This window comes from Stegostoma tigrinum, chromosome 2 (genome assembly GCF_030684315.1).
Source record: "Stegostoma tigrinum isolate sSteTig4 chromosome 2, sSteTig4.hap1, whole genome shotgun sequence".
Lineage (NCBI taxonomy): Eukaryota > Metazoa > Chordata > Chondrichthyes > Orectolobiformes > Stegostomatidae > Stegostoma > Stegostoma tigrinum.
This window is the reverse complement of record NC_081355.1, coordinates 137,107,758-137,132,021: the sequence shown is the minus strand read 5'-3', so window position 1 is coordinate 137,132,021 and position 24,264 is coordinate 137,107,758. Positions and strand designations below refer to the sequence as shown.

The 24,264-nt window shown below is 42.8% G+C and overlaps 1 protein-coding gene across 5 annotated transcripts in view; it reads right to left on the bottom strand.

The window, feature by feature from the left end:
* The window catches only part of LOC125464130 (disco-interacting protein 2 homolog C), a 580,161-nt gene that overhangs the window by 401,621 nt on the left and 154,276 nt on the right, over positions 1–24,264 (bottom strand). For 4 of the 5 annotated variants that reach the window (XM_048556252.2, XM_048556269.2, XM_059639541.1 and 1 more), the window contains exon 2: positions 10,002–10,145. The exons of the other annotated variant lie outside the window; for it this stretch is intronic. In XM_048556252.2, the coding sequence (XP_048412209.1) occupies positions 10,002–10,145 (144 nt within the window). The remainder of the gene's footprint in view (positions 1–10,001; positions 10,146–24,264) is intronic. 5 annotated transcript variants of the gene reach the window in all.

The following is a 24,264-nucleotide window of genomic DNA, read 5'->3' as shown; positions in this document are numbered from 1 at the left end:
AGAAAATTACATGCAGAATGGAGTTAGAATGTCATTTCATTAAGACTGACTACTTAAATGCAGCTTATTTTAACATAATGACAGTGATATTCTTCAATAATTGTCACCAGTCTTCAACTTAACTAACAATGCATAACGTTTGCTGTCCATGCATGAGGTTTCGCACAGGTTAGTTTGCATAATATTTTGCTGTTGAAATTAAGACAAAGGGTCAAACAGTCATACAGTAAAAAAAATCTATTGAGTCCACACCAACATTTCTAAAATTTCACTTCCCAGTATATGGCCAACTGTCTCAAATGTTAGTTCATTTCAAGTGCTCATCCACATAGTTTTTAACTAGTTGTGAGACTTCTCACCTCAACTATCTTCCCAAGCAATGCATTCCAGATTCCCGTTATTCTCCGGGTTAAAAAATGCTTTCTCAAATTCCCTCTATCCATCCTGCCTTTCAACATAAAATTATGCCCCCTCATTATTGACCATTCAACACAAGGGAACAGCTGCTTCCTATCCATGTATGTCCCTTATAATCTTATATGCCTCAATCAGGTCCTGCCTCAGTCCTCCCTACTTGAAGGAACAGCCTTCCCAGCCTCTGCGCGCAACTAAAACAATCCATCCCAGGGAAAATCCGTTAAAGGGGCAACAAGAATGGCACTCAGTACTCCAGTTGTAGCCAAAACAAAGTTTTGTTCAGCTCCAATGTAACCTCCCTGCTCTTATCATCTAAGCCACAACTGCGAAAGGCAGTATCCAGTATGCCTTAACTACTCCGCTGCTCTATTAACAAGCAGCTCATGGTCCCTCTGTTCCTCTCGGCTTCCCAGTGTCTTGCCATTCAATACACCCTTGTCTTTTTGCTTCTTCCGAAGTGCAAAGAATGTACAAAAGGCTATATAAAAGTTGTGTTTTACAGAATTTTCTACAAGACGTATAGATGATAAATTGAAAATAAATGGATGTTGTTTTCATAAATGAGATAATATTAAGAAACCTCATTGAAAATTGTATGGGGTATGGTAATTAACTTTAAGATAAGTAGTAACTAAAGAAGCCAAGAGCTTAAAAAGACTTGGCCAGTTTCTTTCACTGAATGATATGCATTCTCATAACAAGGAAGCATAGCTGCTGAGCAGACTATATACCTTGTAAACATGAAAATATCACAATGACATTACTGGTGGTACTGGCCTTTGATTCTTATGTTATGCTAAGTCAGAACAACTGTGTCACTTTCAGTTCACTAAGCTTGAACCGCTTAACAATAACCCAACTCTCTTGCCTAAAACCATATGCTCAACAACAAAGTCATTAAAGATCAGAGATAATGGGAACTGCAGATGCTGGAGATTCCAAGATAATAAAATGTGAGGCTGGATGAACACAGCAGGCCAAGCAGCATCTCAGGAGCACAAAAGCTGACGTTTCGGGCCTAGACCCTTCATCAGAGAGGGGGATGGGGGGAGGGAACTGGAATAAATAGGGAGAGAGGGGGAGGCGGACCAAAGATGGAGAGTAAAGAAGATAGGTGGAGAGAGTGTAGGTGGGGAGGTAGGGAGGGGATAGGTCAGTCCAGGGAAGACGGACAGGTCAAGGAGGTGGGATGAGGTTAGTAGGTAGCTGGGGGTGCGGCTTGGGGTGGGAGGAAGGGATGGGTGAGAGGAAGAACCGGTTAGGGAGGCAGAGACAGGTTGGACTGGTTTTGGGATGCAGTGGGTGGGGGGGAAGAGCTGGGCTGGTTGTGTGGTGCAGTGGGGGGAGGGGACGAACTGGGCTGGTTTAGGGATGCAGTAGGGGAAGGGGAGATTTTGAAACTGGTGAAGTCCACATTGATACCATATGGCTGCAGGGTTCCCAGGCGGAATATGAGTTGCTGTTCCTGCAACCTTCGGGTGGCATCATTGTGGCAGTGCAGGAGGCCCGTGATGGACATGTCATCAAGAGAATGGGAGGGGGAGTGGAAAAGGTTTGCGACTGGGAGGTGCAGTTGTTTGTTGCGAACTGAGCGGAGGTGTTCTGCAAAGCGGTCCCCAAGCCTCCACTTGGTTTCCCCAATGTAGAGGAAGCCGCACCGGGTACAGTGGATGCAGTATACCACATTGGCAGATGTGCAGGTGAACCTCTGCTTAATGTGGAATGTCATCTTGGGGCCTGGGATGGGGGTGAGGGAGGAGGTGTGGGGACAAGTGTAGCATTTCCTGCGGTTGCAGGGGAAGGTGCCGGGTGTGGTGGGGTTAGAGGGCAGTGTGGAGCGAACAAGGGAGTCACGGAGAGAGTGGTCTCTCCGGAAAGCAGACAGGGGAGGGGATGGAAAAATGTCTTGGGTGGTGGGGTCGGATTGTAAATGGCGGAAGTGTCGGAGGATAATGCGTTGTATCCGGGTGGTGTGTGAGAACGAGGGGGATCCTCTTGGGGCGGTTGTGGCGGGGGCGGGGTGTGAGGGATGTGTCGCGGGAAATGCGGGAGACGCGGTCAAGGGCGTTCTCGATCACCGTGGGGGGAAAGTTGCGGTCCTTAAAGAACTTGGACATCTGGGATGTGCGGGAGTGGAATGTCTTATCGTGGGAGCAGATGCGGCGGAGGCGGAGGAATTGGAAATAGGGGATGGAATTTTTGCAGGAGGGTGGGTGGGAGGAGGTGTATTCTAGGTAGCTGTGGGAGTTGGTGGGCTTGAAATGGACCTCAGTTACAAGCTGGTTGGCTGAGATGGAGACTGAGAGGTCCAGGAAGGTGAGGGATGTGCTGGAGATGGCCCAGGTGAACTGAAGGTTGGGGTGAAAGGTGTTGGTCCTGAGATGCTGCTTGGCCCGCTGTGTTCATCCAGCCTCACATTTTATCAACAAAGTCATTAAGATTGTCACATACACAAGATTTCTATCAAAGGATGAAAATTCTACCTGACAAATCATCTAATGTCCTTTGTTGTTTCACATGTTCCACACACCAGGAACATTTCAAGGCAGCTCAAATGTAGGAATACTACTTCCAGGCATAAATATGACATTTGATGTTTCCAACTGAAGAGTCAGAGGAAGTGGAAATTTATCTTTACTCATTGCCACTGTTGCTGACAACTGAACTTTGATACCACTATTAGGTTAATGGCTGGGAAATCCAAACAAAATTCCACATATCCAATTAAAGTATTGTTCAGTCTCTAGCCTATGCGCCAAGCAACATGAACATAGTCCTCAAGCTAAAATAAATACTCTAATGGTTATTCATCACCTCCAGATGCCAACAACTTACAAAACACTCTAAACCAGTGCTGGACAGATGCTTCAACCTATTAAAATGAACTGTGAAATGACAGAGCATCTGCCACTCAAAGGAAAAGAACTTGCCATTTCTGTAACACCTATCACACCCTTAGGAAAATGCAAAACTCCTCAGAAACACTGACGTATTTTTGTGGTGTGACAACTGTTGCTATGTAGACAAATCAGCACACAGCAGGCCTTACATCCATCAGGCACATGACCAGATAATCCTCTGCTTTGGGCTCACTGAGAAGTAAATGCAGCCTGGGACACCTGAAAACCTTCCCTGCTCTTTTTCAAACTGTGGCATGTAATGATTTCGATCTATTTGAAATGCAGTCTAGCATCCTATTGCACTGCTAGCTGATCTGCTGGACCACCACTGTTACCTACATAAGCACATCGTCACTTGACCAGAGATAGCAAGAAGTGCAGATGCTACAGTCAGAGTTGATACAGTGTGGAGCTGGAGGGACAGCATAGAAAAGTCAACATTTCAGGCCTAGACCCTTCATTAGGACTGAAGGAAGGTCTAGGCCCAAAATGACAAATCTCCTACTCTTCTGACGTTGCCTGACCTGCTGGGTTCCTCCAGTTTCACACTGCATTGACTCGTTATTTGAGTTTATTGTTTATTCTGAAAGTTGTCCACAGCAACTCTCCAATCATGTATTTAATAACTGGAAGGTCACTCACTCATTTATCCTGAGCTCCATTCCTTGCAGTTGGCCTGTGACAAATCTGTTATCGTTACAGAGTTGGCTGTCACAGAGATTATAATCAGAGGTAATGAGCACTGCAGATGCTGGAGAATACAAGATAATAAAGTGTGTAGCTGGATGAACACAGCAAGCCAAGCAGCATCTCAGGAGCACAAAAGCTGACGTTTCGGGCCTAGACCCTTCATCAGATGAAGGGTCTAGGCCCGAAACGTCAGCTTTTGTGCTCCTGAGATGCTGCTTGGCCTGCTGTGTTCATCCAGCTACACACTTTATTATCTTAACAGGGATTATAATGTTTTGTTTTGCCAACTTCAGAATAATGTCAGCATTGATAAAATCTAGTGCTCTTTTACCTTTTCTCAAAAAAGCTACTGTCAGAATATTGTTACAAATGCCTTTCATGTTTCAGCAATAATGGTGAATGAATGTGAACATGTTACTGTATCACATAATATCACCACAATAGAGCTCAAACATATCCTTACACAAAGACGAGAAACATGTGCATTCTAGCAGGAACTCAACTGATTTCTACTCTAGCAAAAGCACTGAGAATTATATTGAAATGTAAAATCTGTATTTTCGCTTTTCTGATTCCTTCCCTTCCTAGTGCACAGGCCCAAATAGGTTGACTTGCTCACTGCAAGCAAAGGAATTGGATAAGATCAAACCTCTAAAGCATTCATCTATCTAATCCCATTAAAATTAGCATTCAAATTTTATTTTAATCCTTTCACAACATGCGTCCATCACAGGGAAAGCAAGCATTTTGATGAGTAATTAAAAAATCAACCTCAAAGCCATAGATTAAGAGACTCACACATAAACTGAACCAAGTAATGTCCCCAAGGGATATTCAGGAACCAGAAGTGACCATTGTTTCATGGTCATCATTAAGATTAATCTTTAATCCCAGATTTCATTTCACAACAGCCACAGTGGGATTTCAACCAGTGTCGTCAGTGTAGCCACTTTGGTTTCTGGATTGCTATTCCAATGACATTACCACCGCACCACCATCTCTCCTTATTTTGGGAAAACAAAGCATTTTCCCTGGTGCATTGCATAAAGTCAAGAATTTACAGAATAAAAGAATTACCAACAGAAGTCTAGACCCCATCAGCAGGCAATGCAGTACCACAATAAATATATAATCCTTTTCAATACTTTGCCCAAAGAAAGATATTTTGCAAGTTGTCATAAATACTTATGGTTTTTTGTTCTCAAATACAACACTACAATTCCAAAATAGCTCAAAGAAATACTAAACTGACTGCACATCTTACCTACCGGCTATACCAACAGGCAGGTGTCAACAAATAAATGTTCACTAAAAGCATGCAAAAATATATTATGGGAAAAGTAATAAATATGGCATTGTCAATGTTACCCATATCCTGCAGAAAATGTCTAAAATTATCAACAATGGCATGCTTTGCTTCTGATCTGACAAGAAACTTAATTTATTTTCAACTTGTAGAAGTGAGGTAGATTTTCACTCTTTAAAAGAATCCAAATTTTAAATAGAGAACATATGAAATGCTAGTTCAGTCTCAGTTGGAATATTACATCCAGTTCTGGACAACACATTTGAGAAGGAAGGAGAAGGCGTGACAATGCATGCAAGATGACAATCGTTCCAAGGATTAAGATGTTAAGGACTAAGGTGTAATGGATGAAGACTGGAGAAGTCTGGACTGCTACCCTGGAGAAAGGAGGGTTGAGGGAAAGTTTGATGAAGGTATTCAAGGTTGAGAGCCAGAAGGTGCAGACTTTAGCTAATTGGCAAAAACTCATTTTGGCAACATGCAGTGAATGGGCAGGATCAGGAATGCACTGATGAAGGGTGTGGTCAAGGCAGGGTCAAGTAAGATTTTTGATCCAAATCTTCAATGGGAAGTACACAGGGCTACAGAGAAAAGGCATGAGATGAGCTGTTCTTTCACAGGGCCAACACAGTCACAATGAAATGAATGTGCTGAAACCATTCTTTCTTCTATAAACAACACAAACCTTCTTTCAGAAGTTGATGAGTTTTCACTACTTAATGGATCATTAATCCAGCAATAAAGATAGCTAGGAAAAATAAATGTAAAATACTGACTTCAACATTATTGGCACAGATGTTCAGTTGCAATTTCTCATAAAATTTATTTAATTCACAATATTCGAGTGATAAAAATTGAAATATTAAATGGAACAACACAGTAGGGAGTTTCTGGGGACGGGGGAGGGAGGAGGTGGATGCCATTCAGGAGGCACAGAAAAAATTCATGCGAAATGGAGGAGGAACAGATTAAGGGAAGGACAAAGCAACCACAGCTGACATGGCAAGTTAGGGACAGCATAAAAGCAAATTAAAAAAAAACAAAAATCTGGCCCACTGATGTCCTTTCAGGAAGGAAACTGCCATCCTTACCCAATCTGAACTACATGCAACTCCAGACCCACAGCAATGTGGCTGACTCTCAACTGCCCTCTGGGCAATTAGGGATGGGCAATAAATGCTACCTAGCCAGCGACACCCTCATCCCATGACTGAATAAAGAAAAAAAAAGCATATAATGTTGTGAAGGTTAGTGGGAAGCCAGAGAATTCGTAAGCCTTTAAAAGCCAGAAGTAACTTAAAAAGCAATAAGGGGAGAGAAGATGAAACATGAGGGTAAGTTCATAATATTTCAAAAGGTTTTTTTAAGATATCTTAAACAGTGGACGGTGGACTACTGAAAAACGAAGTTGGGTAAGTGGTAAAGGGGAGCAAAGAAACAGCGGAGGAACTGAATAGGTACTTTGCTTCAGTTTTCACAGTGAAAGATATCAGCAGCATACCAGAACACTGAGTATGTCAGGGGGCAGAAGTGAGTTTGGTGGCCAGCACTAGGAAAGGGGTGCGGGGAAAGTTGAAAGATCTGAAGGTGGATAAATAACCTGGATCACATGGACTACACCTCAGAGTTCTGGAAGAGATAGCTGAGGAGATTGTAGCAGAGATAATGGGAACTGCAGATGCTGGAGATTCCAAGATAATAAAATGTGAGGCTGGATGAACACAGCAGGCCAAGCAGCATCTCAGGAGCACAAAAGCTGACGTTTCGGGCCTAGACCCTTCATCTGATGAAGGGTCTAGGCCCGAAACGTCAGCTTTTGTGCTCCTGAGATGCTGCTTGGCCTGCTGTGTTCATCCAGCCTCACATTTTATTATCTGAGGAGATTGTAGAAGTGGTTATCTTTCAGGAATCACTAGAGTTAGGGATGGTCCAGAGACCGGAAAACAGCTAATGTAGCACTCCTGTTTAAGGAGGGAGGGAGACAGAAGACAGGAAGCTTCAGGCCAGTTAGAGTTCATTATGAAGGATAAGATTGTGGAGTACTTAGAAGTGCATGGTAAAATAGGGCTGAGTCAGTACAGCTTTGTCAAGGGAAGGTCATGCCTGAAAAATCTATTTGAACTCTTTGAGGAGGCAAACCAATTAGACAAAGGAGTTAACCAGCCAGGCTAATCACACTGTAATTTCCCACCTCCTGCCTCCTTCCCTTCTTATGCTTATTGTACACAGTTGAAAAATGCCTGTTGCAGCATTTAGGTACTAGAATCATAATATTGTATACATCACTGAAGAGTGCTACAATAATGCACTCTTTCAACTGGTTAATAATTGATAAACTTTAATAAGCTACAATAAAAAGTTTCATTAAATCTATAACTGCCATCATTTTGACACAGCATATGCACGTGAATGCAGTTGTTCGTTAGTTCACTGAGTGGGTTGTTCCATAGTGTGCTGATGTTTTGTTACCCTTCTAGACATCATTAGTGAGACCTCTAATCAAAGTGTTGGTATTTTGCTTCCTTACAGAATTACACGATCCTCTGGTGTGATGGTCCTGCTGCTTCCAGTTCTGTTGTTTTAGCAGTAGTCTGTATAAGGGGTCCATTTCTGTGTGCTCGTTAACGGAGTCCCATGTTGAGAACCATACTTACAGAAATTCCCTTGCATGTTTGGTGTTTGCTTGTCCTAGTGTGGTCACGTTGTCCTAGTTGAACTGACAGCTCTCACTGTCTGTGTGTATTGATACAAGTGAATATTGGCATTTACTGTTGGTATGGGTTCTTTCATCTTTGATAACATTTCGCGTAACGTTGCTGTAGGTTTGTATGCAATCATGATCTTATGCAGTCTTGCGATTCTGGTAGTTCTTTCTGATATATTTTTGAGGTAGGGTAGTGCTGCTGGTGTCATCTGTCATACCGTGTCCTCTGGCTATCATTTGTTTTGTAGGCATCGGCGGACAAAACTTCTTGGGAGTTTGGAAGAGGAACATCACCACTGAGAGCGGAAACCCAAGTTCTGAGTTATTGCAGTGTGACATGGCATGTGTAAGTAGTGTCCTGATGCAGCTCTGTCTGTGCATGGTGGGGTGGTTGCTGTTGAAGTTAAGGATTTGGTCCATGTGTGGCCTTCCTGTATACTGGAGTCCAGAATTCATCATTGCTCAGTCTCTCTACCACTCTGTCCAAGAACGGGAGCTGTTTGTTGTTTGCTTCCACGCCAGTGAAATTTATGTTCGCAAAAATGTTGTTGACAAGTTGGGGGCCTTCTTCTACTTTTGTGCATTTGCCTACTACAAATGTGTCATCCACATATCATATCTAGAGTTTTGGTTGGGAGTATAGGAAGCACTGTGTATTTCAATCTCTTCATCACTGCTTATGTGAGGAGGCCCAAGGTGGGTGCTCCTGTCAGTGAGCCGTTGATCTGTTTGTATATCTGTCTGTTGATTATGAAGTGCGTTGTGAGGCAGAAACCTAGCAGTTTCAGTAAGCTGTCCTTGCCAATGTCACTGTGAATTTTCAGGGCCAGTGCTCCTGGTCCATCTAGTAGTGTGGCTGCCTTTCTCTTGCTAACGGCATGTCAATGGATGTAAACAGTGCTCTAACATCGAAGGAGACCATGATTTCACCTTCACCAATTTTTGTGTCCTTAAGCTGTGTGAAAAATTCTTGGGCCAAAAAGATTGAGCTTGGAATCCGCTAATCAGGTGTTTCAGACTCAAAGACGCAATACGGAGAGTAAACAAGACTAACGTGATATACAGAATGCCATGCAGTGAGTGCAATAAACATTACACTGGACAAATAGGGAGGAAACTGGTGACCAGGATTGATAAACACCAGCTAGCAGTATAAAGACATGACCAATATTCACTTGTCTCAATACACACAGACAATGAGGGCCATTAGTTCGACTGGGACAAAGCGACCATACTAGGGCAAACGAACACCGGACATGCAACGGAATTTCTGGAAGCCCAGTTCTTAACACAGGACTCCGTTAACAAACACATAGAAATAGACTCTGTACACAGAACCGGAAGTGACAAGACCCAACGTGCCAGAGGACCATATAAATCCAGAAGGAAGCAGAACACCAATGCTTCAATTGGAGGTCGCACTGATGATGTTACCAAGAAAGGTAACGAAACGTCTGCACACCACAGAACAACTGGCACGGCAAGCGAGCAATCAAACAACTGTATCCAGGACACGAGATACAAGTTTTGACTGAGATCTTAAAAATATGCGTGTTAACTAAAAGGCATTGTGGTGCAATGGTATGGCGCCTACCTCGGAGTCAGAAGATCCAGGCTCAAGTTCCACCCGTCCTGGAGGTGTCTCACAGCATGTCCAAACAGGGTGATTAAAATAACTACAAGTGTTGTTTAGGGTTTAATTTCACATCACTATTAGACAACATAAAGACAAAGCATGCTTTTTGGAGATGAAGCACTTTGTACTCTTGAGAACGTGATGGCAATGAATGGATTTTTGTGCTGGTGTTAGACAGAATCTACTACAAAATGAGGACAACATGATGCACATAGTATACAGCAAGCATACAAGTATATTCAAACAAACCCTAAAAGACAGACAGAAATCAAATCAACAACACAGAAACAGCACTGACGGACAACTCCTCCCTTCTTCTAATTCTGGATATGCCGAAGGGTTACTCACCATTATGGTTAGATTGTGTATCTAGTTGAACAAAGGTGCTGTCAGTAATTGCGTGCAGCTCACTTGGATATTTGGATAACAGGGCGATGCCATTGTGCCTTGCTTCTTCGCAGACGTGCCTAGGAAATTCCTTTGCATCACTTCCTGTGGTAGACATAAAGTTCTGTTGCAACCATTTCTTCCAATTATTGTTTTAATAGTAAATGCATTCAACTGCACAGGATCAAAGAAATAACAATTTCAAAAATTTGCATATTCAAGTTTGACACCAAGTCCCAAAAAAGGAAGTGATGCATAGGACCTTAGTGACCACAGCTCTCAATGCCATAATGCATTTACTTTTCTAAAGATCCAACTGAACTGTGATTTTTAACATTGCCAGCTTTTCTCAGTTATACATTAAACAATAATCAAGACTTCACCTAACTGCAGTTAATGTTTCACATTATTTATATATATTAATTAATATTGTCCATTTTTAATCTTTAAAATCAAGTCTCCAACTTTTAAGGTTACTTATTTAGATTAAGCCAAGAGAAAAGTTAAAACATGTTTTTTAGTGTTACATCACAGGAAATGTCAAACTGTAAGCTATGCAAGCATATAATGTACAAACACCATTCAGCAATCTAAACGTTGGATTTGAACAAAGGCACAGCCAGCTCAGTCAACCTTTCAAAGTCTTGCATCCAGGGATGTGCGCCAAAATTTGGAAAGCAGTTCCACAGCTCAACAACAAGCAAGCATTCATGCTTACAGAATCATATGTTTCAGCCAACATCCTCCAGGCAAGACAGATCATCGAATACAAAATTGGAGATAAGAAGTAGGAATAAATCATAGGAATCACTGAATCTGCTCCATCCAACATAGAAGGAGCGTAGAAAATAAGAACAGAAGTGGGTCATTCAGCCTGGTGATGCTGCTCCATCATTCAAAAAGATCATGGCTAATCATCCCACTCAGTACCCTGTTTATGTTCCATAAACTTTGATTATTTTAGCCCCAAGAATTCTTGCCTAATTCCTTCTTGAAAACAACCAATCATTCAGCATCAACCACTTTCAGTGGCAGAGAATTCCACTCTTTGGGTGAAGAAACATCTCCTCATCTCAGTTCAAAACGGCCTATCCTGCATCCTTAGACTGTGATGTCCAAGGGTTCTGAGGAAGTGTCACCGGACTCAGATTTCTCTCTCTATGTGTTGCCAAACCGGCTGAGCTTTTCCAGCAATTTTTGTTTTTGTTCCTTAGACTGTGACTCTGATTCGAGACTACCTGATCATTGGGAGCATCTTTCCTGTATTTATCCCAACTCGTCCTAATAGAATTTTACAAACTTCTATGAGATTACCACTCATTCTTGTAACCCCCAATGACTATGATCCTAACCAATCCAGTTTCTCTTCATACATCAGTCCTGCCATCCCAGGAATCAATATAGTAAGCCATTGTTGCAGCCCTTCTATTGCAAGAGCATCTGTCCTCAGATAAGGAGATCAAATTGCACACAATAGTCCAGGTGTGCTCTCACGAAGGACTACACCATCATAACAAGACATCCCTGTTTCTGTACTTGAATCCTCTCAGTGTGAAGGCTGAGATGCCTTCTTCACCAATTGCTGTACCTACATGCTGACCTTCAGCATTGGTGCATAAGGATGCACAAATCTCATTGCACCTCCCCATTTCCCCGATGTTTTTCCATTCAGATAAAAATCAGAATTCTTGTTTTTGCTACCCAAATTGGATAACCTTAGATTGATCCACAATAGAATAGAAATCTGTCATTCATTTGCCCACTCAATCACATTGAAGCACCTCTGCATCCTTCTTACAGTGCCCCATCAGCCCAAAGCTGTGCCATCTGCACACTTGGAGAAATTACATATAGTCCCCTCAATAATATCGTAAATCATTACTTGGGTCTAAGCACTGATCCCTGCTGTACCTCACTGGCCACTGGGTGCCATTCAGAAAATGACTCATTTCTTCATACTCTATTACCTATCTGCCAGCCAGATCTCTATCAATGTAAGTACACTATCCTAAATCCTATGTGTTTTGATCTGACATGATAAACTTTTATGTGGGACCTTATCAAATGCCTTCTGAAAGACCAAGTAATCTACATCTTCTGGTTCACCCTCATCAACCCTACTAGTTAAACCCTTGAAAAACACCATTACATTTATAAAACAAGGAAAATCATGTTTTATAAACTCCATACTGACTCTATCCAACCCCATCACTGCTTTCCAACACAGTCATTGTAGCTCAGTAGCATACACCAAGGATGAAACGACCCTGGGAGTCCTTCACATGATTTTCAGACCTCTCAAAGTCTCACATCATAACGTCAATTTAAATGTGGTAACTTCCTGATGATCACACATCGACCACCCTTCCTCAGCTGATGAGCCAGTACTCTTGAATGCTGATCACCACTTTGAAGCAACGTCACAGACTGTACATAGTCTTCAGCTCCTTCAACGACCATCACTAACAGTAACGCAGTATAACTACACTGATTTAGCTGATCAAGTGATAAAGGATTTAGTTATCAGAAAGTGACTTTCAGTTAAAAGTCCAACAACTATCTCTATGCTACTGTAAGCAAAATGTGTGATATCATCTTCAAACTGTCATGTATCCAAGTCTGATTTGGCCACATAACCAAAATTGACAATTTAATGCAGTACTGAGTAGTATAATTGCTGTATTGTTGAGAAGGATAGCATAAATGCTAAACTAATGTCCCACATGGCCTTCTCGGTGAGCACAAAGGATCATTTGTTATTTTTCAAATAATAGGAGCACATTTTTTATTGGGTCTTAGTCAATTGCTATCCTGAACCAAAATATCATCTTGGGATTACCGTTGACCAGAAACTGAATTAGACTAACCATATAAATACTGTTTCTAAAAAAGCAATTCTGAGATGAGGAACCTTGTAGCAAGTAACTCACATCTTGACTTCTAAAAGCCTGTTCACCATCTACAAGTCACGAGTATGACAGAATTCTTGCCTAGATGAGTGCAACCCCAAAAATACTCAAAAAACTTCACACAAACCAAAACAAGGCAACCATGCCTTGGTACCACATGAACAAACATTCGCTCCCTTTACCGCTGACATTCAGTAACAGCAGTGTCTACCATCTATTGCAGTAACTCTCCAAACTCCATGACAGCACTTTCCAATACCATCCAGAAGGAAGGCGGCAGCAGATACAGGGGATCACCACACCGTGCAAATTTCCCTCCAAGTCACTCACCATACTAACCTGGAAATGTATTGCTGCTCCTTTAATTCCAATAGGTCAAAATCCTGGAAATGTCTCCCTCATGGCATTGAGGGTTCAGCTTTGGTTTGCAGCAGTTTGAGAAGGCAGCTTCCCAACACCTGCCCAAGGACAACTAGGGACAGACAATTAATGCTGGCCCAACCAGTGGCATCCACATCCCATGAACAAGTAAACAAAAAACAAAACGATTTAGCAACTTCTCTCATTGTTATTGGTGACACCTTCCTACATCTATTATGATTTCATTTGCCTACATCACAACAGTAATCTGTTTCAAAATAAATTCCATCCGTTCTAAGATGCTTTGGCCACATTTTTATTGGGAAAATATATTAATATATGTCTTTTGTTCAACTAGTGGTTTTATGCAAACAAAATAACTGAGAAAATGATAATCTAGAAAAAAAAATCAAACAAAAGTAGAATGGAAACAGCTACTCCCCGTGGCTGTATAATATGTGGTCAATGGGAGTAGCAGATAAGGAAGAGAAAAGACATTGCCCAGGTCAAGACTAAGAATAAACAGCTATTCCAAGTTAGGGACAGAAAGCTATCCAATCTAAATTTTGATAGAATTGATCCTAAAGGTTTGCAACAAGTGAAACTGCTGAACGGCATGACTGTTTAAGGAAACAGATATGACCAGGATGCATAGCTAGGCATGTTTTAATGAAAAAAGTTTCAAACTGTGAAGCAGTACCCTCTATACAGAGAAGGGCAGTGATAAAAGAAAAGAAGAACCAGAGTACAATTAATGAAATCCATTTGATCCATCACACACTAGTCAGTTTATAGTCCCATGGGAATGTAACAAAATATTAGAAATTCTTTTAAGGGTACTGAAATGGAACAGCATATTGTAAGACCAATGATAAAGGGAACTGCAGATGCTGGAGAATCCAAGATAATGAAATGTGAGGCTGGATGAACACAGCAGGCCCAGCAGCATCTCAGGAGCACAAAAGCTGACGTTTTTGGGCCTAGACCCTTCATCAGAGAGGGGGATGGGGTGAGGGTTCTGGAATAAATAGGGAGAGAGGGGGAGGCGTACCGAAGATGGAGAGAGAAGAAGATAGGTGGAGAGGAGGGTATAGGTGGGGAGGTCGGGAGGGGATAGGTCAGTCCAGGGAAGACAGACAGGTCAAGGAGGTGGGATGAGGTTAGTAGGTAGGAGATGGAGGTGCAGCTTGGGGTGGGAGGAAGGGATGGGTGAGAGGAGAACAGGTTAGGGAGGCAGAGACAGGCTGGACTGGTTTTGGGATGCAGTGGGGGGAGGGGATGAGCTGGGCTGGTTGTGTGGTGCATTGGGGGGAGGGGACGAACTGGGCTGGTTTTGGGATGCGGTGGGGGAAGGGGAGATTTTGAAGCTGGTGAAGTCCACATTGATACCATTGCGCTGCAGGGTTCCCAAGAGGAATATGAGTTGCTGTTCCTGCAACCTTCGGGTGGCATCATTGTGGCACTGCAGGAGGCCCATGATGGACATGTCATCTAAAGAATGGGAGGGGGAGTGGAAATGGTTCGCGACTGGGAGGTGCAGTTGTTTATTGCAAACTGAGTGGAGGTGTTTTGCAAAGCGGTTCCCAAGCCTCTGCTTGGTTTCCCCAATGTACAGGAAGCCACACCGGGTACAATGGATACGGTATACCACATTGGCAGATGTGCAGGTGAACCTCTGTTTAATATGGAAAGTCATCTTGCGGCCTGGGATAGGGGTGAGGGAGGAGGTGTGGGGGCAAGTGTAGCATTTCCTGCAGTTGCAGGGGAAGGTACTGGGTGCGGTGGGGTTGGAGGGCAGTGTGGAGCGAACAAGGGAGTCATGGAGAGAGTGGTCTCTCCGGAGAGCAGACAAGGGTGGGGATGGAAAAATGTTTTGGGTGGTGAGGTCGGATTATAGGTGGCGGAAGTGTCGGAGGATGATGCGTTGTATCCGGAGGTTGGTGGAGTGGTGTCTACATTGGGGAAGCCAAGCGGAGGCTTGGGGACCGCTTTGCAGAACACCTCCGCTCAGTTCGCAATAAACAACTGCACCTCCCAATCGTGAACCATTTCAACTCCCCCTCCCATTCTTTAGATGACATGTCCATCATGGGCCTCCTGCAGTGCCACAATGATGCCACCCGAAGGTTGCAGGAACAGCAACTCATGTTCTGCTTGGAAACCCTGCAGCGCAATGGTATCAATGTGGACTTCACAAGCTTCAAAATCTCCCCATCCCCCACTGCATCCCAAAAGCAGCCCCGTTCGTCCCCTCCACCCAATGCACCACACAACCAGCCCAGCTCTTCCCCTCCACCCACTGCATCGCAAAACCAGTCCAGCCTGTCTCTGCCTCCCTAACCTGTTCTTCCTCTCACCCATCCCTTCCTCCCACCCCAAGCCACACCTCCATCTCCTACCTACTAACCTCATCCCACCTCCTTGACCTGTCCGTCTTCCCTGGACTGACCTATCCCCTCCCTACCGCCCCACCTATACTCTCCTCTCCACCTGTCTTCTTTTCTCCATCTTCGGTCCGCCTCCCCCTCTCTCCCTATTTATTCCAGAACCCTCACCCCATCCCCCCTCTCTGAAGGGTCTAGGCCCGAAACGTCAGCTTTTGTGCTCCCGAGATGCTGCTGGGCCTGCTGTGTTCATCCAGCCCCACATTTTATTATATTGTAACACCAATATGTTTTTCAAATGTAGGTTTTATTCCCCTGTCGTGGTGGCTTTCCGGTCTCAACAAAACTGCTACAGCAGAAAGAAATTGAAGAAGTTCACACTCATTGAGATTAGAGGTGGACTGGGAGGGATAGAAGAGAACAGGAAGGTGTGAGGGTGGTGGAGGTAAAGATTGCAAAAGAGATCAAAAGGAGTGGCTAGAAACAGTGAAATGACAAGACTAAATCTCAATAATTCTAGTGGCTTCTACAACAAAAAAAAAGGATGTGGCTGCTTGCCTTCTTCATTGGAAAGGAGGCTGTCAATTTAATGGTGTGCTTCAACACTGCATCCTATTAGCTCTAGTTCAGGCTCTGGCTATTCAGGCCAATGAGTCCATTCTGTTCTTCATACTTTACTTGAGCTTACTAATACTAGTATAAGAAACAAAATAAGGGGCCAGGTTGTGTAAGTCACGGGACATTGATGAACTAGAAACAGTGTTCAGGAATTACGATGTGTTATTTGCATTGACCCATGTGAACACTGGAAACTGCTGAACATCATTAAATACACTTAGGAGACAATCTCCTTTTTAGAACATAGAACATAGAACAATACAGCACAGAACAGACCTTTCGGCCCTCGATGTTGTGCCGACCTGTGAACTAATCTAAGCCCCTTGCCCTACACTATCCCATCATTATCCATGTGCTTATCCAAGGACTGTTTAAATGCCACTAATGTGGCTGAGTTAACTACACTGGCAGGCAGGGTGTTCCACGCCCTTACCACTCTCTGAGTAAAGAACCTGTCTCTGACATCTGTCTTAAATCTATCACCCCTCAATTTGTAGCTATGTCCCCTTTTTTGTTTTAAAAAAGATAGGTTCGATATCCTATATTGTGTTTTGGTTTTCTCACTGGATCCTAAGAAAGCCTTCAACATGACAATTGATACATCCTTTCTACACAGTAGCAAAGACTGGCCTAAATTGCAATTATATAGCTCTTATATACCTCTCCCCAAGCATTCAAATATAACCGTGCCATCTATTCCTGCATCTGTTTATTTAAAGGAAGCCACGAGAGTAAATGTTATTGTCTTCACCACAAATGGAAATTGCTGGAAAAGTTCAGCAGGTCTGGCAGGTCGTCTGGTGACTGGACCCAAAACATTAACTCTGATTTCTCTTCACAGATGCTGCCAGACCTACTGAGTTTTTTTCCAGCAACCTCTATTTGTATTTCTGATTTACAGCGTTCACAGTTCTTTCGGTTTTTAATGTTATTGTCTTGCCTGGCAAATGACGCGAAAGCACACGCTGACCACTGGCCTTGATGTGACATCCAATAACAAAGTCACCAAAGATTTACAGTTTCTTTGAACAGTTATTTCTCAGGCTGCTAATTGAGAATGATGCCCTCTTGAGTTGATTTGTGGCGTGAGTGAATGCAGCAAGCATCCCCCTGGTTTTCCAACCAGGCGAAAGCCATAATGATAGGTGCAGTGTAAATTGGGAAATAAAAATCAGAGTATTTATTCATATACAGAAAAAAGAGAAACAAAAGAACTTGGAATAAATTCATTTTAAAATGATTTTTTTTTAAATTCTCCAATCTCAGCAACATCCATATCCTCTACCACCTAGACGGACAAAGACAGGAGAGCACCACAGCAGGCACTCCTCCAAGCCACACACCATCTTCACTTGCAACTATATCACCATTCTTTCACTGTCACTGGGTCAAAATCCTGGAACTCTCTTACTAACAACACTATGTGTATGTCTACACCACAGAAGCTACAGCAAAGAGTGTGGCTCACCACGCCACTCAAACAAAGTGCAACTAACACTGCTCTAGTCAAAAATGCCCACATCCCATGAAACAGTACAACAGCTGTATGTTTTTCTGACCCATGTCACTAGCAACAGGAAAGTACAGCAGCATCATTCGCCATTGTCAAGGTATCACAGTAACAAAATATGTGTGGGATTACAAGGCAAATCAGACAGAATCTTTTCCATAATAGCCAAAAGAACTACGGATGCTGTAAATCAGGAACAAAAACAAAGTTGCTGGAAAAGCTCAGCAGGTCTGGCAGCATCTGTGGAGGAGAAAATAGAGTTAACAGTTCGGGTGTAGACCACGAAGGGTCACCGGCCCCGAAACGCTAACTCTGTTTTCTTCTCCACAGATGCTGCCAGACCTGCTGAGCTTTTCCAGCAACTTTGTTTTTGTAGCATCTTTTCCATTTTTAATTGCACAAGAGCATACTTCAGAAGTTGTCACCTGCAATACACCATAATAACTCCATAATAGTGCTGAAGCCTCATCACTCTTCTTTACACAAAGTCCAGGCCAATGGGCTAATGCACTACATAGATATTTTATGCTACTTATTATTTAAGACTTGTTTGTCAAAAAAAACATAAATGAGCATAAATATAAGCACAAGTATATAGGTTTTGAAATGCGATTTTAAGTGCTGTGTTAAAATCATGAAAAAGTCTGAATATATTTATTTGATATGTATGTAATAAACATTAATATTAATAATTGTAGTTACACTTATCACAAAGAAAAAGCCCAATCTATTTATTTTACATGGTGAATGCTGACAAATGTTACAGAACTCAAACATTGATGACAGTCACCAGAAAACCAGCCTAGAAAAACAAATCAGAATTCCTTTGGGAGAGAGAGAAAAAAGAGCAGCTCCAATTTCAGATTTTCTGGTACAATGATTCAACTGCTATAAAACACTCTATCCTTCCCTCGGAAGGAAAATGACGAGGTATAAAAATCTGGCTGGCACAAGTTGTTCTTTTTCTTTTCTCATCACCAAGCAAAAAGGTGTTATGCAAGATCCAGCACTATTTTAAACAACTTTCTTTTAAGGCAGCCACTTGGACATAAACAACTTCGAACACAGCTAAGGCTGCTTAAAATGACAGAGTTTGGGTACAATTAATTGACAAATAAACTGCTCCAAAGCATATTTGGATAATCATTTTTAAAAAGCACCGTCTCTTTTGCAATTCCTTCTCCAGAACTCGTTTTATTGGAAGTGTAAATGTGCAATGAGTCAGATTTAATGGCTATCCTTATTTTTATGGCATACATAATGACACCACCAGTCTTGGCCAAAAGGGAGTTGATTGCGTACTTCCCTTTCAATCTTGCCTGGAGGTCTCACTGCTTTAAGTGACTGAGATTGGCTTTACACATGCAATTTCAAAGATATTAACTTCGAACAACTTGTACAAAGCTAGTACCTTTAACGCAACAAAATGTCACAGCCACTCAAAAGCACACAGTCGAGTGCAGAGCCAAGCAGATATTAGATATTCTCCCTCATGACATTTTACTGGAAAAATTATTCTGTTTTCAACTGGGAAGCTGTTATGCAGTTTCAATCAGACATTTCGTTTGCTGTAGTTCACAGGCAGACACAGTCATTTTTAAACAGATCCAGCTCACTGTAAAATAAACTGCTATAATTCCAATCACCAGTCCTACTTGCATCCAATTCATTTGCTGACACAATGGCATTATTCACTCTCTGCATATGGCTGTCATTGGCCATTTAATGCTTATATCCAGCTAGCACTGCAGTGGTGAGTCTTCGTCTTGACCTGACGTAGTCCACGTGGTGAAAGTTCTCTCTCATCAGTTATATATAAAATTCCAAGATTTTGATCTAGCAGCAATGAAGAGATAGATGATTAATGTCCAACTCAGGCAGGTGACTTGAAGGCAACACTATTTTGTGCACCTGCTGCTTTTGAACTTCCGTCCTATAAGAAACAAATGTGCAGAGGCTGCGAGTTTCAATGAAAGAGCCTTCATTTTCCATCCATAATTGCCCTGGAGATTGAGTTACCTTTCTGAACCATTCCCTTGTCTTCCAGTTGGTTGCGGTCATGGGTTTCGAACGAGCCTTGGTGAATTTCTACAGATTATCTTGTAGGGTGGTACACGCTGCCGATGCAGAGTGTTGGTGACGAAAGGAGTGGATGTTGACGAATGTGGTACCAATCAAGCAGGCTGCCATGTCCTGGAAGGTGTCAAGCTTCCGGAGTGGAGTCTTGTTGGAGCTGCATTCATCTAGGAAAGTCACAGGTATTCCATTGCGCTCCTGCGGTGTGGATGGTAAACAGACTTTCCAAGAATCAGGTAATTAGTTACCACTTGCTGCAATATTCCTAGCCCTTGACCTATTCTTAAAGCAACACGGTATAAATGATCCAATTTCAATTTTTTAGTTATTAATATTTCAGGTCAACTTCTGGTCAATGGTAACCTCCAGAATGTTGGTAGTTTTTATTTATTCATTTATGGGATGAGGGCGTTGCTGGCTAGGCAGCATTTAATGTCCATCCCTAATTGCCCAGAGGTGAGTTAAGAGTCAACCACATTGCTGTGGGTCTAGGCCAAACCATAAGACCATAAGACCATAAGACATAGGCGTGGAAGTAAGGCCATTCGGCCCATCAAGTCCACTCCGCCATTTAATCATGGCTCATGGGCATTTCAACTCCACTTCCCTGCACTCTCCCCATAGCCCTTGATTCTTTGTGAGATCAAGAATTTATCAATCTCTGCCTTGAAGACATCTAGCGTCCCGGCCTCCACTGCGCTCCGTGGCAATGAATTCCACAGGCCCACCACTCTCTAGCTGAAGAAATGTCTCCTCTTTTCTGTTTTAAATTTACCCTCTCTAACTCTAAGGCTGTGCCCATGGGTCCTAGTCTCCTCGCCTAACGGAAACAACTTCCCAGCGTCCACCTCTAAGCCATACATTATCTTGTAAGTTTCTATTAGATCTCTCCTCAACCTTCTAAACTCAAATGAATACAATCCCAGGATCCTCAGCCGTTCATCATACGTTAAACCTACCATTCCAGGGATCATCCGTGTGAATCTCTGCTTGACACGTTCCAGCGCCAGTATGTCCTTCCTGAGGTGTGGGGCCCAAAATTGGACACAGTATTCTAAACAGGGCCTAGCTAGAGCTTTATTAAGTCTCAGAAGCACATGACTGCTTTTATATTCCAACCCTCTTGAGATAAACGACAACATTACCTGCACTTTCTTAATCACAGACTCTAACTGCAAGTTAACCTTTAGAGAATCTTGCACCAACACTCCCAGATCCCTTTGAACTTCTGCTTTATGAATTTTCACACCGCTTAGAAAATAGTCCATGCCTGTATTCTTTTTTCCAAAGTGCAAAACCTTGCATTTGCTCACGTTGAATTTCATCAGCCATTTCCTGAACCACTCTCCTAAACTGTCTAAATCTTTATGCAACCTCCCCACCTCCTCAGTACTACCTGCCTGTCCACCTATCTTCGTATCATCGACAAACTTCGCCAGAATGCCCCCAGCCCCTTCATCCTGATCATTAATATGTAAAGTGAAAGCTACGGCCCCAACATTGAGCCCTGCAGGACACCACTTGTCATCGGTTGCCATTTCGAAAAAGAGCCTTTTATCCCAACTCTCCACCTTCTGTCAGACAGCCAATCCTCAATCCAAGCCAGTAGCTCACCTTGAACACCATGGGCCCTTACCTTGCTCAGCAGCCTCCCGTGAGGCACCTTTTCAAAGGCCTTTTGGAAGTCTAGATAGATAACATCACTGGGTTTTCCTGGTCTAACATACTTGTTACCTCTTCAAAGAATTCTAACAGGTTTGTCAGGCACGACCTCCCCTTACTAAACCCATGCTGACTTGTTCTAATCTGACCCTGCACTTCCAAGAATTTAGAAATCTCATCCTTAACAATGGATTCTAGAATTTTACCAACAACCGAGGTTAGGCTAATCGGCCTATAATTTTCCATCTTTTGCCTTGATCCTTTCTTAAACAAGGGGGTTACAACAGCAATTTTCCAATCATCTGGGACTTTCCCAGGCTCCAGTGAGTTTTGAAAGATCACAACCAAAGCCTCTGCTCTTTCTTCAGCCACCTCCCTCAGAACTCGAGGATGTAGCCCATCAGGGCCAAGAGATTTATCAATTCTTAGACCTTTTAGCTTTTCTCGCACTTTCTCTTTTATAATGCCTACCATACCAGGTAAGGATGGCATTTTCCTTCCCTAAAGGATATTAGTGAACCAGTTGGGTTTTTCCAATAATTGACAATGGGTTCATGGTCATCATTAGATTCTTAATTCTAAATATTTACTGACTTCAAATTCCACTATCTGCCATGTGGGATTTGAACCTGGGTCCCCAGAATGTTATCTGGGTGTCTGGATTAGCAGTCCAGCGATAATACCACTAGGCCATTGCCTCCCCTTAGAGCATTTACTAATGGTAATACCACTGAATTAATCCCTTGTTGGAGCAAAGCATTTCCTGGCACGAATATAGTGCCCATATTACTTGTCAGCCAAACCAGGATACTGTCCATATCTTACTGCAACTGGACAAAGACTACTTCAGTATTAAACAGTCTTGAATGTTGCTGAACATTTAAGTTCAAAGTAACCAAATCAGTCTCAGCTTGAGTCTTACACCCAGTTGTGGGTGTCTAACTTTAGAAAGGATGCAGTGGCATTGGATACAGTGCAAGGGTAAGAAATATCAATTATGAAGAAATATTATGGAGAAACTGGGATCATTCACCTCGAAGAAGAGGGCCAGAGAAAGAACTAATTGAAGTATTCAAGATCATAAGTAGCCTGGACAAACTAAACAGTAAGAAGATGTTTCCAATCTTCTAAGTTTTGAGAACAAGTCAGCAAACATTGAAAGTATTTAAAAGAAATGGGGTTGCAAGGAAAATATCCTTCATGCAGCAAGTGGTCTAGGGGGCATTGACTAAAAATGAGGCAGAGGCAAGTTCAATCTAGGCACTGGAAAGGAAATTAGATGATTACTGAAAAGGAACAACATACAAGATGGAGAGGAGAATGCAGGGTCATACCACTCAGGAAGATGTTAATTTGGCAGGCTGGTACAGACACGATAGGATGAATAGCCTCCTTCTGTTTTGCAAACAATTCTGTCAAACTCATACGCGCACTTAAAATATTTGGAATGACATTGCAAAGAGTAATCAACAAACCTTTCTGGCATTACAGTGTGCACTGGTTTTAAAATTACCTCCCTGTCAGATGCTCCAGTTCACCATATCCCAAAATACTCCACTAACAGATCAGAGAACACAGATTATGAAGCATTAATTTACTTTCTAAGAAAACGTGGAGCCAATGATAACTTGATTGTAATTCAGTACTTCATATAAGCTATTTTTTCTGTTCCAAAAGTATAGACATTATAAATACTGGCCAATTTTCTCATTATCTTTAATCACGAGTTTGCATTGAAGAGCTTTGAGAAATTAATGCTGCTCCTGTATGTCCCAATATATATAGTAAAGCTGATAATCAAAGTATTTGGAATACCAACCAATTTACACATTATTCTTTGACCAGCTAGAAAAGTAAAGGGATATTTTCCTGTAGTAAATCAAATATGTTAATTAATGTTTGAAAGACTTAGCAAGCCTTCAGGGGAAATGGGTTCCTATCCTGGCTGAAGACTTCTTAATCATATTGTAATAACAAGCAGAAAGCTCCCAAAACCGCCCAAAGAGAATCCCCCTCATTCTCACATACCACCCCACCAACCTCCAGATACAACGCATCATCCTCCGACCCTTTCACCATCTGCAATCCGACCCCACCACCCAAGACATTTTTCCATCCCCACCCTTGTCTGCTTTCCGGAGACACCACTCTCTCCACGACTCCCTTGTCCGCTCCACACTCCCCTCCAACCCCACCACACCCGGCACTTTCTCCTGCAACCGCAGGAAGTGCTACACCTGCCCCCACACCTCCTCCTTCACCCCCATCCCAGGCCCTAAAATGACTTTCCACATCAAGCAGATGCTCACCTGCAAATCTGCCAATGTGCTATACTGCATCCACTGTACCCACTGTGGCTTCCTCTACATCAGGGAAACCAAGCAGAGGCTTGGGGACTGCTTTGCAGAACACCCACCCTCGGTTTGCAATAAAGTGCACCTCCCAATTGCGAACCATTTCAACTCCCCCTCCCATTCCTTAGAAGACATGTCCATCCTGGGCCTCTTGCAGTGTCATAATGATGCCAACCGAAAATTGCAGTAACAGCAACTCATATTCCGCTTGGGAACCCTGCAGCCCAAATGGTATCAATCTGGACTTCACCAGCTTCAAAAATCTCCCCTCCCCCACTACATCCCAAAACCAGCCCAGCTCATCCCCGCCTCCCTAGCCTGGGCTTCCTCTCACCTATCCCCTCCTCCCAC